Source organism: Trichomonas vaginalis, chromosome I, assembly GCF_026262505.1.
Source record: "Trichomonas vaginalis G3 chromosome I, whole genome shotgun sequence".
Lineage (NCBI taxonomy): Eukaryota > Parabasalia > Trichomonadida > Trichomonadidae > Trichomonas > Trichomonas vaginalis.
This window is the reverse complement of record NC_067203.1, coordinates 12,809,068-12,823,602: the sequence shown is the minus strand read 5'-3', so window position 1 is coordinate 12,823,602 and position 14,535 is coordinate 12,809,068. Positions and strand designations below refer to the sequence as shown.

Here is a 14,535-nt window from a genome sequence, read left to right as displayed (position 1 = left end):
GCTAGTGGAACAGTTACTATTACAACTGTAACCCAGCAACTATTTCGAACAAAGATGGATTTTAATGAATGTTTCATTCATCCAAAGTCATTCTCTTTAGACCCTAACATTTATACAGAACTTGTAGAACATTATACAAACGAGGCTTTATGTTTTCCTGTTAAAGTTATGGATTGGATTCCTATGGACGGTTCATTCTCAAAGAATACAGATAGTTCAAGTGCAACATTTACAGCAGCTTATACGCCTATTAATGTTAAAAGTATTTGGGCACTATTTAGAAAGAAAGACAACTATTATGTTAATTTTGAGAACCCTAAGTTTAAATATCTTCAGCTTTCCATGGGAGCTTATGGAAATATGCCTGCAGAACCTGAAAAATCATATGGACCTGTATTTTATGAAATGGTTGCGAACGCTTGCAATACAAACAATGATATGATAGGATTTAATGAAGATGTTATGAGGTCATTGGTGGATGATGGTAGTGTGGAACATAAATGGGATAGCTATGACAACACACATTTCTTATGTGGTTTTCCAACAGAAGTGGACTTTTGCTTCCAGCAAGGTCAAACATCTACTGCTCCAATAACATACAAATTGTCTGTTAAAGGACCTATTGAACTAGCAACTGAAAATGTACCAAAGCCACTTATTGGATTTATGAGGGATTGTTGCTTTGCAATACAAGTAAGACAGTCAGGCATACCAATAATAAGACTTGACGACTATAACTTAGCAACTGACGACAGTGAGGAATAAAGGATGAACGTTTATTTTTAAAGCTTATAAATGAGTTCTTCATCAAGCTCTCGTGAACCTTCACCATCTGTGAAACAAACTTTACCAAACGATTATGGAGCACCTATTGAATATTTCTTACGAGCTGCACAATGGCAAAGAGCAGTTTCACCAAGGTTAGGTGTTCCACCAGCTCCTGTCAAAAATAGCATTTGGTCAAGTCCTTATATAAATATGGTCTCCCACTAGGTTTGCTAGCTACAGCAGGAGCAGTTATGATGTTGAAAAGAAATAAAGCAAATGTTATAAATAATACTGAAGTAGCTGAAGTTAAACAAACTCCAACACCTTCGCCAAAACCAACGCCTTCACAAGCAAAACCTTCAATGACTCCTGAACCTATGGAAGTACAAACTCCTGTTCAAAAGTCAACTCCTAAACCGACTCCAACATTTAAACCAGAACCTACGCCTCAAATAAATCGTAAAACTCCTGCGTTTCCTTACTGAAAAAATAACGTTATTTTTATTTTATTTGAACATTTTTATTTGATTGAAATGACGACTAAAGTCACTGAAGCAATGAAACAAAAGTTTTTGGTAGAATACATTAAATCAGGAATTATTCCAGAAGGTTTTTACGTTCATACTATGAAGGATGGTAGAGTTCAGTTTAGAAAGATAAAGCAACCATTAGATAGAGAAGGAATTTTGAGAAAGATTAAACTTCATGAGGACAACATTGCTGAACTTAAGAAGAAGTTAGAAGAGTTGGAGAAAGGAAGAGAGTTATAAAGCAATGAATTCAACAGGTTAGAAAAGAGGTTAGATATCGGGTTAGATCTAACATTCTAACATAAACATTATTTTTGTGCTATGTTTTCATACGTGTGCGGGTGGTGATATCATTAATTTTTAAGTTTATTTTTTATTTTATTTTTATTTTATTTGGATGTAATGACAGAACAAAAGCAACTCATACAAATCAAAACATATAACAAACATACATTTAAACATTTATTCTTCCTTCCTGAGCATAACATGTTCTTTCAAATACATCCGAGACCAGTTGACTTTTCATTGACTGTTTATAAAGATAGAAATAGTTATATCATTAAACCATACGATGACGAAGGTAAGTTATGTAAATTGTACGTTAAGAAGTTAGAGAAAGTTTATGGCTTCAAGTATGACTACAATAGGGTTAACACTGATGATGAAGATATTGAGGAAAATTTATGAGAACATTAGTGAAGTTGTTAGTGAGAACGATAGTGAGAACGTTTATTTTTACATTAGTGAGTTCGTTAGTGAAGTGGTGGTGGGTTTTGTAAATATTTAAGGTTAAGTTAGTGTTGTCGTTTGTGTTGTAAAATATACGTTAACGGTTTTGTAAAGTGTCAAATTCACAAGTATTGGGTAAAGTGGAACGCAGTGCCACCATACCCAAGACTTGTATACTAACTACTGATGGTCAAAAAAAGGAATATTATGTAAAAGAACCATATGAAATTCCTAAAGACTCTAATATAATGGTTGAACTTATATTAGAGTCTGGTACTCAATCTCAACATAAATAGTTTACGTGACAGAATTTTTTTGACACGTAAAGTTTACATTTTAATGGAAGCGAACAACAAAGCTCCTGCTAGTGAATAAAGGTTAGTTTACATATGAACGTTTATTTTTACACATATATGCGTACATATGCGCGCCCGTATGGTGTCAGTTTTCTGTCACTTTTTTCATTGTGTCGGTGACTGTAGCTGTAGGCTACAGGCGACGCACAATGTATACTGTACTTTCATATCTCTTACATTTTCTATACCCACATCACTATTCATTGCTATTCCTATCTTTTTCATTTTTGTTTGTTTCTCATAATTTCTCAAAAAACATGATAACTTGATATTTGTAAATATCATACTTTATAACGTAAATAAGAACTTGACCTATTAAGAAAAGCAGTAATGAAAAGAAAATCTGAAATTCATAAAAATTACAAGTTTCTGATGACAATTAGCTTAATTAAACCAGGTACAAGATTATATAATTGTATTTTCTATCTAATTATCCATATAATATCTTATCCAGAAAAAATAACTTGATCAATACCAAATGATTTTTTAACTAGTAAATAAAGTATTTTCTTTACACACACATTGTATATCATAGTTTTTTTTTTGGTTTCGCAAAACATCCAAAAACAAATATGCTATAAAAGTGACAATTTTAGCAAAACGAAACCCTTAGATATAATATTCAGTTACTATTTTGTAACATTTTTGTCGTTTTAAAATTTCAAAAGTCAAATGAAAAATTTCCAAAAAAATTTGAAAAACAAAAAAATCAGGAGAATTTTCTTATTCTTGCTAATGAAGTTTTCATTTCCGAAATTTTCTTGGAAGAAACAAACATCCTAAAATAGCTATATATGGCCATATTAAGCATGAAACAATGAGTTTCCTTCAAAATTGATCGAAATCTATTTCATCGAATCTTTCAAATCCCTTTAAACTACATCCAGTGTGATAGCTATACTAGAATGACATCAGAGATATTCAAAATTCTTTGGTCCGAATTTACGATGAACGATAGGAATGTTGATACATAATTATTTATTATGAATTATCATTCATTTTTTTAATCAAAAAATTGGTGCAACATTTTTTTGATTGAAATTTTTTACAATTGTGAATGCTTCTGTCGTTTTTGCTTTTTTGCAAGCCACTTATTCTAGAGTCAGGCTTAGCTCCAGCAAAAAAAGACAGTCATTTATTGCTGCTCAATTGAACAACCATTGGAAAATGTCGCGATTTTCCGGAAAACAAATTCCGATGATGATATCATCAGTATAGATCCAACTATTCAAGGAGCGGCTCAGATATCTTCATTTTTGGACGATAATGGATTTAAGTATACACTTGGAAGCTTGAAAACTTCGTATTTAATTACAAACAAATCATTTCAACATCCTGACTATCACTTTTTACCATTGAACGAGTCCAAATTTGCTATACTTAAGAATTTTTCTGTCAATTACGATGTTTATTCGTATTTGAGCTGTATTGATTCTTATGGCACTTGCAAGATAAGATATCCAGTTCATTTCAACTAGGACACCATCATAACAATATTTGTATTCTTAATCATAGGATTTCTTGCCTATAAATTCTTCTCAATTCGAAAATTACCAGATAATGTTTATATCTGCGATAAGAATTTGAAACCAATTGTCGGATCTCTTGAAGGAAAGAATACATATTGCGTCGATATAATTAAAAACGATACAGCTCGCGTAATTCAAACAAATTCTTCACAAGTTTCAATTATTCGCATGGAACGTAGTATTTCAAGTTATAATTTCGACTTATGCATTACATTCAAATTAGATTCAAAAACAGAACGCGTAATGAATATTTTAATGAAAGAAAAATTTTCTTTACCAAGCGATGAGAAACTTCCAATAGAAGTGAATCTAGAATCAACAGATCAGTCTGTATTACAAAGTTCTGAAGTCCATTTGAAGACTTTTCGTGAATTTCGACCCGTAAGAATAAAAATCGAACTTTCAACAGGCCAACGCGGTTATTATGAACTACCTGTTGGTGTCATCACTCCTATGAATCCTCTCTCTCATTTATTCTCAATAATTACTTCAATATTTTTAGATTGTTATAATTTCATCACAACATCACCATTTTCAGAGGAAAACGTCAAAATCATTCTCGACAAATACATGCCAATGCTTGGAGCTAACCAGGCCTTCTTTTTGGACAAATACGAAAATCTTTTCTTATGTCACACAATAAACAACGAGCCACTCATCAATATCGACTTATTACGATCAGTACTACACAAAAACAGTAATTCCATGTTCTTTGAAACAAACGAAATCGAAGGAATTAAATCAATTTTTAGAACTTCGACAAATTCAACAGATACGCAATTACATATCGTATTTTGCTTTAGTAATCCTCTTATGGAGCATTTCTCACAAGTAGGACTTCCAATTGTCGCTCTTTGTACTACATTTGTTTATCAACTCTCTCTTTTGCATAGAACGTCTCAGAAATACACAAGTCTCATCGATATGCTGACAAAGTCGAAGGTTTTCTCTATCTACAAGTACTACAAGCTCGAGGGACGTCTTGAGAAAAATTCTCCAGATTTCGCAGAAATTTTAACTCAACAAGAAGCTCGAGAAATCGCAAGTACATCAAAACCAGGCGAACTAAACATCTGGCATGGCAAGAACAAGGTCGCTTACACGTTTACTTCAAATGATGGCGCAACCATCAACATTTTGGCAGAAAATACCGAACCAATAAATCGCCAGATCACTGATGTAAGCGCTGGCTTAAACGCAACTTACGCTTTCTCCGGACAATTAAATTATGCAAAACTAGATCTCAGCGAAACACCAAAATTATTCGATGGCGAGGAGTTTCTCAAGAAGTACGGTTTATCCTCTGACAAACCATTCATAGAACATGTCCACATAAACGATCGCGAAAAATTACTTGCAATTGGAAAGGAAATGCCAGCCCACAATGGCTCAGATTTCATTGCCAATAGCGTACAATCCATTATGGACCTTAATGGCTCAGAACAGCGCTACTTTATACCTGAAACTTTATTAAGTAGTTCAATTGACCCAGAAAGGTCCAAGAATTTCATGTTCGAGTACAAACCGGACAATTGTTCGATCCGGCTTATTGATTCCCATGGTTTCGCCCATTGGTTCATTGTTTACGGAAATCATGATATTGGATTTATTTTTGATGCAGGAGATTTCCTTTCCACGTTGATTCCTCCCATTCCTCTTCGTGCTCTCTCCAATCCTCCTTCGACTGTCACCATCTGGGGCGTTGTTATCGAGACAGACCAAGTTGTTTCTGTTTTCGAAATGCCGACAATTTGGGACGCGCTGAGTATTGACAAAGACACTCCTTTCTCTTATTTCCCTAAGTTCTTTAGAGATCCATCACCCGAAATTGAACAAAGAATACAAGATGTAAGAGATGGAGTTATATCATCGTATTCAGCAGTTGTTCAAATACTAAGACCAGGATCAATATTGAGAAAAGGAAGATTGTCTGTTGCTAAATACGGTTCTTCTTTGATTTGCGCTTTCTTTGATTTGGAAGAATACAGAGAAACATATCAAAGAGTTCACGAACAATGCCAATTAAAGTCTTTCCTCATCAAAGTTGGTCAAGTCGCTGTTTGGAGATTCAATGATTCTTACGACAAAACTGCACAAAACAAACTAATTATTGGCGAATCAAAACTGTTGACATTGAACTGGGGATTCGTTGATAACGAGCTGGATGATGAAAACACGAAGATTATGTTCACAACACGCATGAGAAATGCAATGGATTTGGGCCACGCGTTCGAAATCGATTTGCAAATACAAGATGGAAGGTATTTCGCATTTAGAGGAAGAACTACTGCTCCTCACGTTGTAACTGGTTTGCTGGTGGATGTGACAAAGGTATACAGTTCGCCATGCAATAGATTGGTCAATGGAAAGACTGATGTCGAAGAAACTGTAAAAGCAATTTCGGAAATTAAACAGATCTTCGAAAAAGTTGATAGATCTAAGCTGTCTAATGAACAGATTAGTAATGTTGATGAGGTAATACATGCTGCTCGTGACTTGGAAGAAGCTTGCAGAGGATTGAAATGAAAATTTTATTTGTTATAATTATAATTGTATGATTTTTTTGTTTGTTTTATTTAATTTTAATTGTTATCATTAAAAATCGATTAATTTAGTTATCTGTTATGATATATTTTGTAAATTTGAATTTTGATTTTTATCATTTTAAAAATTCAGAACATCTAATCACCAATATTTAAATTCCTAATAGAAACACTGCAAAAATTTTATCTCAAAAGTGGATAAAATGAATAATAAGCACACGATTCAGGTAGAAAGAAGAAAAATAAAAGCAAAAATGGAGATGGGGGGAATCGAACCCCCGGCCTCAACTATGCTAAAGTCGCACTCTACCACTGAGCCACACCCCCTTCACATTAAACAATCAAAATTATTGGTATTTTAGTATATCACACACTATCCAAAACAAGGAAATAACAAGAAATATTAAAAATCAAATACATTCGCTCAAACTAGCTCATAAGGATCTAATCAAGATATATTCTAACTCCGAAAGTCCAATTTTATATCTTCTTCAGAATTCTTGATACAAATGACAGTAAACTCTCGAAAAACATATCTATTTTATTTACACATGAACATCAAAACAAATTTCTTTATTTATATACTAATATGTAATATACAAATACAAATTTGAGTAAAAATTCAAACATAAAAATGGTTTGAATTCATAAATATATATCTAGTTATGCTTAATATCATGGACAAGTTTCCTAATATCGTAGTCTCGTGTTGCGTTTTTCTCTATTTCGACATCATCTGGTGGTTGAATGATTCCTATGCCAAAAGGTAACCATCCTTCGACGGGCTTAACGGTTCCACTTGTTCCATAACTGAGTTTCTTATGTAATCTCTTACTTCTCGACTTATGAGATGAAAAAGCATTTTTAGATTCATCAATTGTTATGTCATCCATTATCGTTTGTAGGGGAATTGGCTTTTCTACTCCTATAATCGGTTGAGATGAAACAACAGGAGTTAAGTTTTTTGTAATCATTTTGAAGACTTCTTGGGCTTCTGGATTAATATTTGGCATATGTGGATCGGATCCTTTAGATTTATGCTTCTTTGGTGCTTTTACAGATTTAGAATCAGAGATATTAAGTTTGTCTTTATGTATATGCATAACTGATTTGGCATCTTGTAATCTGTTGGCTGAAAAGTCAGGTCCGAACAAGAAATCTTCATCTTTTTCATCATTAATTATAATTTGTGGTCTTTGGCTTTCTGTTGAACGTTTATGCGATAACTTACGTTTAGCCCTACGCTTTGTTTTCTTCTTGGTATCTTGTACTGGTTCTTCTTTATCCTTTTGCTTTGATCGTTTTGTAACCTTTCGCTTTGTAGGTAATAATTGACTTTTATCTTTTGAAGAATCCTTTTTGGGCTTTAGTTTTAACTTTTTCTTTATTGGTTCATCGATTTGGCCAACTAATAATGGAGCTGGTTCTAATAAGAGTACTTTATCAAGATTGGGATCATCAGTACCAATCTTCTTCGGTGTGCAAAGCTTCTTCTTTCCAGTTTTTGGTGTTTTAGGCGGTTCTTTGCTTGTCGATAATAATTCCGGGGAAAATTCAACTTTCGTTTCTGGAAGACTCTTCTTACTCTTATTAGTATGCCGTATCTTAACTTTTTTGGATGGTGGGGTCTTTACATTTGTTGATTCATCCATCCAATATCTGTTACCCAGATGTCACTTTTAGCTAAAATTTGAATGTAAATTTTGTCACCTTTCATTAAATTCAGAGTAAAATCTTAACCTTAAAAATATTATAATTATTATCAGCAGGACATTTAGAATCCAATTGCAATTTGACAAAATTTCAATATTTTTTTATTATTGAATGGAGGGCAATGAATCTAAAAGATATTACCCTACTGAACAAGAGCTTGATATTTTGACCGGAGGTATTGCCCAGTATTTTGGCTATGCCGAAAGAAGCCCAGAAAGGAGCTCATTTGCAACAGAGATTTCTGCAAAGCTTCAAAAATTCTCCGGGCACTGGACAAAGCGTGCAGTTAGACTCTGGTTCAATAATAATAAGGCAATTTTTTTTCTTAATGACAAAACAAACAACACACCTAAAGAACCAATTGCTCCACCGCCGGTTCCTATACAACAACCTATAATGCAACCTGCGGTTCATTTTATTCAACATGTCCAGCCAAAACCGATCATACCGCCAGCTCCAATTCCACAAAATCCTGTTCCAATCCAGATGCCACAAAATCAGATACAGGTGCCTCCATCTCAGCCTTCAGTTTCACTACCAGCTATGCCAAAGAAGTCGACCTGGCTTGAAAAACCAGCACCACAGATGGTTACAAATACAGAATTCATGACAAAATTAGAGAACTCTTTAGCCCACGTTAATGATTCTCTTTCTGAAATGATGCAAGCATCAAATAATTTCGATACAATTTGCCAACAAATGCATCAAAACTACGTTTCAAATTCATTTGACAACGTTCGTATGTTTAAAACCGTCAAATTCCCTAAAAAACCAGATGCATCATTCCATGAAACAGCATCAGCTGTTTGGCAGCCTCGTGCCCATCAAGTTACAACAATTCGAAATTTTGATACGTCATATATTGGTCATGACATTACCATGTACATACATGCAGATACTGTATCTCCTGATAGAGTCATTAGCTACACAAATAATGGAGAAAAGTGGCAAATGCTCAAATTAGGAATTCGTAGTCATCTTGAGAACCTTGTTGGCAACAAAAGATACGCGTTTGCAATGTCATGTGATTCTGTCATTATTGCGGACTTCGATAAGAACGAAGTCTCGAAAGAAATCACTTTAATGCCATCTTCTTCCGGACTTGCTTCTCTGGCCATGGCATCCGACTCATCAGCGATTTGTGGGTTCGCTGTGTCTCCATCGTTGTTTTTGGTCAAAAACGATGGCACTTTTGAGAGTTTTGAAACAAATGCAGATCCTAAGTGGGGAATCTCCGCGATTCACGTTCTTTCATGCGATCTATCGAAAGGCATTGTTACTTCTTTCTCTCAAAGCCCTTCATTACGACTTTTCTCCGTTGACATAAAAGTTATCAGATATTTCATCGGACATACTGAGCCGATCGTCTTCATTAAGTCATACAACGACATTATGATGACCGCTAGTGAAGATAAGAGCTGCAAACTGTGGGATATTCGTACCCCAACTCCGACATTGAGTTTATTAACTAATTTCAAGTCAATAAACGGAATTTGTCTAACGGAACATTACGCATTGGTATCAACTGCAGACCAAAGCATATGCGCGTATGATATCAGAAACTCTTCTGCAGCTCTGGGAGTAATTTCTGATGAATACAATGCTTTGTCACCTTTTTATAATGAAAATTCCGATGAACTCCAAGTATTTGGTATTGCTTCAAAGGATGGAATTGCTGATTCCACGCTCTTCATAAACGATGACATGCAGAGCAGCAAATACGCGATTGTCAGGTACAATCCTTTCCTTGGCGATTGAAATTATTATTGTTATTGATTTTCCTTGTTTTTACTTGCATTAATAGAGTTATTTTTTGTAGAGAGACTAAATTATAATGTTAATTTAGAAATTATTCTTTTTTTATTTTTTTTGTATAGATAAAAGTTAAACTGATCTATACGTATTATCTTATGTTACCTTTTATTTATTATAAAGACTTTGAATTTCACTAAATTTGTTATTATTTATTTTGAGTTATTGAAAAATCATTGTTTACCATATAACAGACTTCAGAAATTGGTTTTGAATATGCTCTCATGATTTCAATACTGAATTTTTAAATTTTGTAATTTTTATAGAAGTAGCACATGCTTCAAAACTACAATTATTTTTAATGTATTGCTATATAATGAAAATCTGTCAGATATTGATCATGACAAGCTGAACAAATGTCACAAGGGAATTAGTTTGCTTTCCTTTAGAAAATAGAATTATAAGATCTCAAGCTAATACATGCATATAGTATTCTCAACGAACCTCAATTGGATTTAGAACTAGAAATTAATAAATAATCTTGAACCAAAGGGAAATATATTGATAAATTGGCTTGTTTTAATAATAACAATAACAATAGATAGATATGTTATATTGAATCATAATCAGACTTGGGATCTTCTGATATATCTGTTGGTACAACAGGCTCTCTTACGAAGAAGAAGCCGAATATACCTCCAAGGAAGGAAATTATTCCGTAAAAGATCATCAAACCAGGCATTCCAATCTTAGACTTTTGAATTGCAGGAGAAATATAAACAATAACGAAACAAAAGATTCGAGAAGCCATGCCGTTGATGGAAGCAGCGATTGGTCTGATTGAAGGATCAAACATTTCAGGAGATGAGTACCATGGTATAGGGCCAAGTCCAAGTCCATAAGCAAATCCATACAAGAAAATTAAAATGACCGGAAGAACATCGTTCCAATTGAACTTATTGTTGCAACCAAATGTTATCAATGTAGCTGCACACATAATGCCTGATATTGTAAACATCGCTCTCCTTCCTAAAGTTTTGATTAAAACTCCAGAAACGCAGCAAGCCAAAATCTGGGCTAATGTAGCAATGACAGCTTGCACACCAGGTCTTATGCCTTTAATACCTGCTCTCTCAAAAATTCCGGCCAAATCAGATACAATCGCATTGATTCCGGAAAATTGCTGACAGAGCATTAGTACAAAAAGTATAATGAAAGGCCATATATACTTCTTCTGGCATATTGACTCCTTTGGTTTATCATCTTGTTCAACTTTACGTTCTTTGAATGCTTCAGCAGGGATTACCCAAATTAGGAAGAGTTGTAACACATGTACACATACTGAAAAGATGCACATGACGTATGGCTTTTGATATTCTCCGATCAAGAACATGAAAATTGCTCCAATTACAGCAAATATCTGATTGAATGTGCCATATAAGCCTGTTTGATCAATTGGACTAATTTCAAGGAGTAGAAGTGGACCAATACCTGCCATAGCACCAAGTACGAAACCTTGTAAAACACGTACGACGAAACCCAACCAAAAGAGTTTTTCTGTCATGAAAATGAGTACAACCCATAGAATTGCACTTGCAATGTCAATGAGTGCTGTAACAGGTCTTCTCCCAAGTCCGAATTTGAACAATATAGCGGGAATGTATGGACCCATTGCTGCGGTAAGCTGAGTAATTGCTACAAACAATCCCCAATGCTCAGGAATCTTGCTCCAATTCCTTTTTATATATAGTTGCTGGCGAAGGATAGCCAATAACAAGTCCAAAGCCTATATGTAGTAAACAGATGATTCCAGCATACACAAGTTCTATTCTAAAATAATTTCCCATGAGAGCACAAGCTGGTTGATTTCGAAATGAATTCTTCTTCACAAAAAATTCAATTTCAATTTATTTTCGAAATTTGACAATTTTGACGTCAAAATTCAATTTTAAGGGTGCACACGAGAGGATCATGTAAACTTCAGAATTTAGAACCTTATTTTTAGGCATTATCTTGGCTACCTATTTAGGCTCGAAAAGCAAAAAATATCAAAAAATACAACTTGACTCCATTATGACCCTTTCATGGAGGTAGTTTTTATCCGCTAGTATTTTCCCTTTGAATCTCTTTACAATTCGAAATCAAATTCAAAACTCAGTAGAAGAAAGGAAGAATCGACTTACTACGGTTGTAATACGAATAAATACATATATTTAATTATTTTTATTTACATAATAATTGTTTGAAGCTCATATTCCAACAAATTTTTAAATAAAAACATTAAAATTTTGAAAATGTTCATATATTTTAATAGGTTTGGCACTTTATTGAGGAATTACTACATACATAGTCGAACTGAACTTGATATTTTGAAATTTAAATTATTTATCAAAATTAAAATTTAACTTGAAATTTTAATTATTTAGTCATATTTTGCATAATTCTAAGTAGATTTTGTAAAAAATCAAGAAAGAAAAATTTTCACGTGCTTTATTTTTTCTTTTTTATAATAATACATATTATTATATAATTAACATATTCATAATGTTTCACCCTTTCAAAAATATAATCCTCCTCTCAAATAAACGTACATACGGGTGGCCTCTTTTTTCAAAAAATTAAAATTTGAAATTTTGGGCTCAAATATTAGAGATTTTTTCAACCTTCAACGATATATGTTGTCTATATCAGACCTCCTTTCTTTTTGATACTTAACATTGTTCCTAAATCTTAGCCGTTAAGGCTGTTCTGAAAATATTTTTTTTTTCGAAAAAATTCGAAAAAAATTCTTAAAATTCAAAAATCCCTTAATTCCTGAGGATTTTGGAAAAAAGTTTTTACATGAACATGTGTATATTATATGAAGTATATTGATAAGGTAAAAATCAAATTTTATTGCATATTCATCGAGAAAATAAACTAACGAATCCCTCAAAATTGAGAGGGTAATCCTCCTCTCAAATAAACGTACATACGGGTGCACCCTTAACGTAAATGTCTCAATTTGTAAAAACTACGACACTGTTTTTATCAGGAGAGCATCATTATTTATCAGGAAAAATCATACCAAAAAATTGAATCAAAATATCTGATTTTATACCTCAGAAATTTAGCCTTTGACAAATGGTTCTTCACTTTTATACAATAAACTATTTGTTGAGGACTATCTATTTGATCACGCTCATTATTTCGTCAGAAAATATTTAACGAGATTTCAATTGATTAATTTCCTTGTCTTTACATCTAGCGTGATAAGAATATTTACTAACTCTTTATTTATATTAATGAAAAACTATATCATAAGTGAAATTGCTTTACATGTCATCAGATTTGTTATCTAATGTCTCTTCATCAACAGGTTCTATTATAAATCAGAAGCCGAAAGTAGTTCCAACCAAGGAAATGATTCCGTAAAACAAGTATTATCCCAGTTCTCCTATTTTTGATTCCTGAATTGCAGGAGATGCATAAATAATAATGAAGGAAAAGAAACAAGATGCCATTCCGTTAATCGAAGAAGCCATTGGACGAACTGAGAGTGGGAACATTTCAGGAGAAGAATACCATGGCATCGGTAAAAGTCCAAGTCCGAAACCAAATTGGTACAAGAAAATTAAAATTACAGGAAGAGCATGAGCCCAATTGTACTTTGAGTTGAACCCAAAGCATATCAAAGATGGAGCACATGTTAATCCTGATATTGTCCACATTGCTTTCCTTCCTAAAGTTTTGATTAAACCTCCAGAAACGAAACAAGCAATAAGTTGGGCAAGTGTAGCGAAAACAGACTGTATACGGGTCTTTGACCTTTGATATCTGCTTTGGCAAAAATTCCAGCTAAATCTGCAATAATTGCATTAATTCCGAAAAATTGCTGGGTAAACATTATAATCATGAGCACAATCAAGGGTCATATATATTGCTTCTGGAATATTGATTCCTTTGGTTGATCATCTTGATCATTTTTATGTTCTTTGAAAGTATAAGCAAGAATTAACCAAATTAAACAAAGCTGCAATGCATGAACTACAGCTGAGAAAATGCACATTACATATGGCTTTTGATATTCACCAATTATGAAGTTGACAATATTTCCAATCACAATACAAATTTGATTGAAAATTCCATATAAACCAGTTTGTTCAATTGGAGCAACTTCAAGTAATAAAAGAGGGCTAATAGATGACATAGTACCAAGCATGAAACCTTGAAGAATTCGGATAACGAAGCCCATCCAAAACAATTTTTCGGTCATGAAGATAAGAATGACCCATAAAATAATGCTTGAAATATTGACTATAGAAGAAACCAACCTTCTACTTAAACCAAGCTTAAAGAGTAGTGATGGAATATACGGTCAAATCGCTGCTGTCAACTGTGTAATTGCTACAAACAACTTCCATTGACTTGGAAATCCATTCCAGTGCTGTTTAAAGTAAGCAGCTGCAGGAGATGGATAGCCAATAATTAGACCAATGCAAAATGGAGTAATGCAAACAATCGCAGCATAATAAAGCTCCGTTCTGAAGAAGAAGCTCATTCTTGATTATGATGTTTATGAAACTAGTCGGGAATTCAAAAGCTTACAATTTAGCCTCAACATATTTTCATAAAA

At 33.5% G+C, this 14,535-nt stretch overlaps 6 protein-coding genes, 1 non-coding gene and 1 pseudogene across 8 annotated transcripts, besides 3 other annotated features; 4 read left to right on the top strand and 4 right to left on the bottom strand.

The window, feature by feature from the left end:
- Positions 1–2,209: part of a mobile genetic element that runs on past the window's edge.
- Positions 439–765, top strand: TVAGG3_0977000 (uncharacterized protein; the record flags this gene model as incomplete). Its single annotated transcript, XM_051253874.1, has 1 exon — positions 439–765. The coding sequence occupies one exon, from the start codon at positions 439–441 to the stop codon at positions 763–765; it is 327 nt and encodes a 108-aa protein (XP_051079448.1).
- Positions 796–1,250, top strand: TVAGG3_0976990 (annotated as a pseudogene). The gene has a single exon. A coding segment is annotated over exon 1 (455 nt).
- A 1,234-nt stretch (positions 2,210–3,443) lies between the features above and the next one.
- Positions 3,444–6,519, top strand: TVAGG3_0976970 (phosphorelay sensor kinase protein; the record flags this gene model as incomplete). The annotated part of the gene is made up of 1 exon (XM_001317266.1): positions 4,081–6,438. The coding sequence occupies one exon, from the start codon at positions 4,081–4,083 to the stop codon at positions 6,436–6,438; it is 2,358 nt and encodes a 785-aa protein (XP_001317301.1).
- A 191-nt stretch (positions 6,520–6,710) lies between these two features.
- On the bottom strand, positions 6,711–6,782 carry TVAGG3_0976960. Its single transcript has one exon. It is a non-coding gene; the product is annotated as a tRNA-Ala (tRNA).
- A 332-nt stretch (positions 6,783–7,114) lies between these two features.
- TVAGG3_0976950 (uncharacterized protein) lies at positions 7,115–8,107 on the bottom strand (the record flags this gene model as incomplete). Its single annotated transcript, XM_001317265.1, has 1 exon — positions 7,115–8,107. The coding sequence occupies one exon, from the start codon at positions 8,105–8,107 to the stop codon at positions 7,115–7,117; it is 993 nt and encodes a 330-aa protein (XP_001317300.1).
- A 19-nt stretch (positions 8,108–8,126) lies between these two features.
- Positions 8,127–8,148: a mobile genetic element.
- An 86-nt stretch (positions 8,149–8,234) lies between these two features.
- On the top strand, positions 8,235–9,992 carry TVAGG3_0976930 (WD repeat-containing protein 82 family; the record flags this gene model as incomplete). The annotated part of the gene is made up of 1 exon (XM_001317264.1): positions 8,280–9,926. One exon carries the CDS (start codon positions 8,280–8,282, stop codon positions 9,924–9,926), a length of 1,647 nt encoding a protein of 548 aa, XP_001317299.1.
- A 538-nt stretch (positions 9,993–10,530) lies between these two features.
- Positions 10,531–11,592, bottom strand: TVAGG3_0976920 (major facilitator superfamily transporter; the record flags this gene model as incomplete). The annotated part of the gene is made up of 1 exon (XM_001317263.1): positions 10,531–11,592. The coding sequence occupies one exon, from the start codon at positions 11,590–11,592 to the stop codon at positions 10,531–10,533; it is 1,062 nt and encodes a 353-aa protein (XP_001317298.1).
- Positions 11,593–11,872: 280 nt separating this feature from the next.
- Positions 11,873–12,905: a mobile genetic element.
- A 925-nt stretch (positions 12,906–13,830) lies between these two features.
- TVAGG3_0976900 (glucose import) lies at positions 13,831–14,154 on the bottom strand (the record flags this gene model as incomplete). The annotated part of the gene is made up of 1 exon (XM_001317262.1): positions 13,831–14,154. The coding sequence occupies one exon, from the start codon at positions 14,152–14,154 to the stop codon at positions 13,831–13,833; it is 324 nt and encodes a 107-aa protein (XP_001317297.1).
- Between the last annotated feature and the right edge of the window lie 381 nt (positions 14,155–14,535).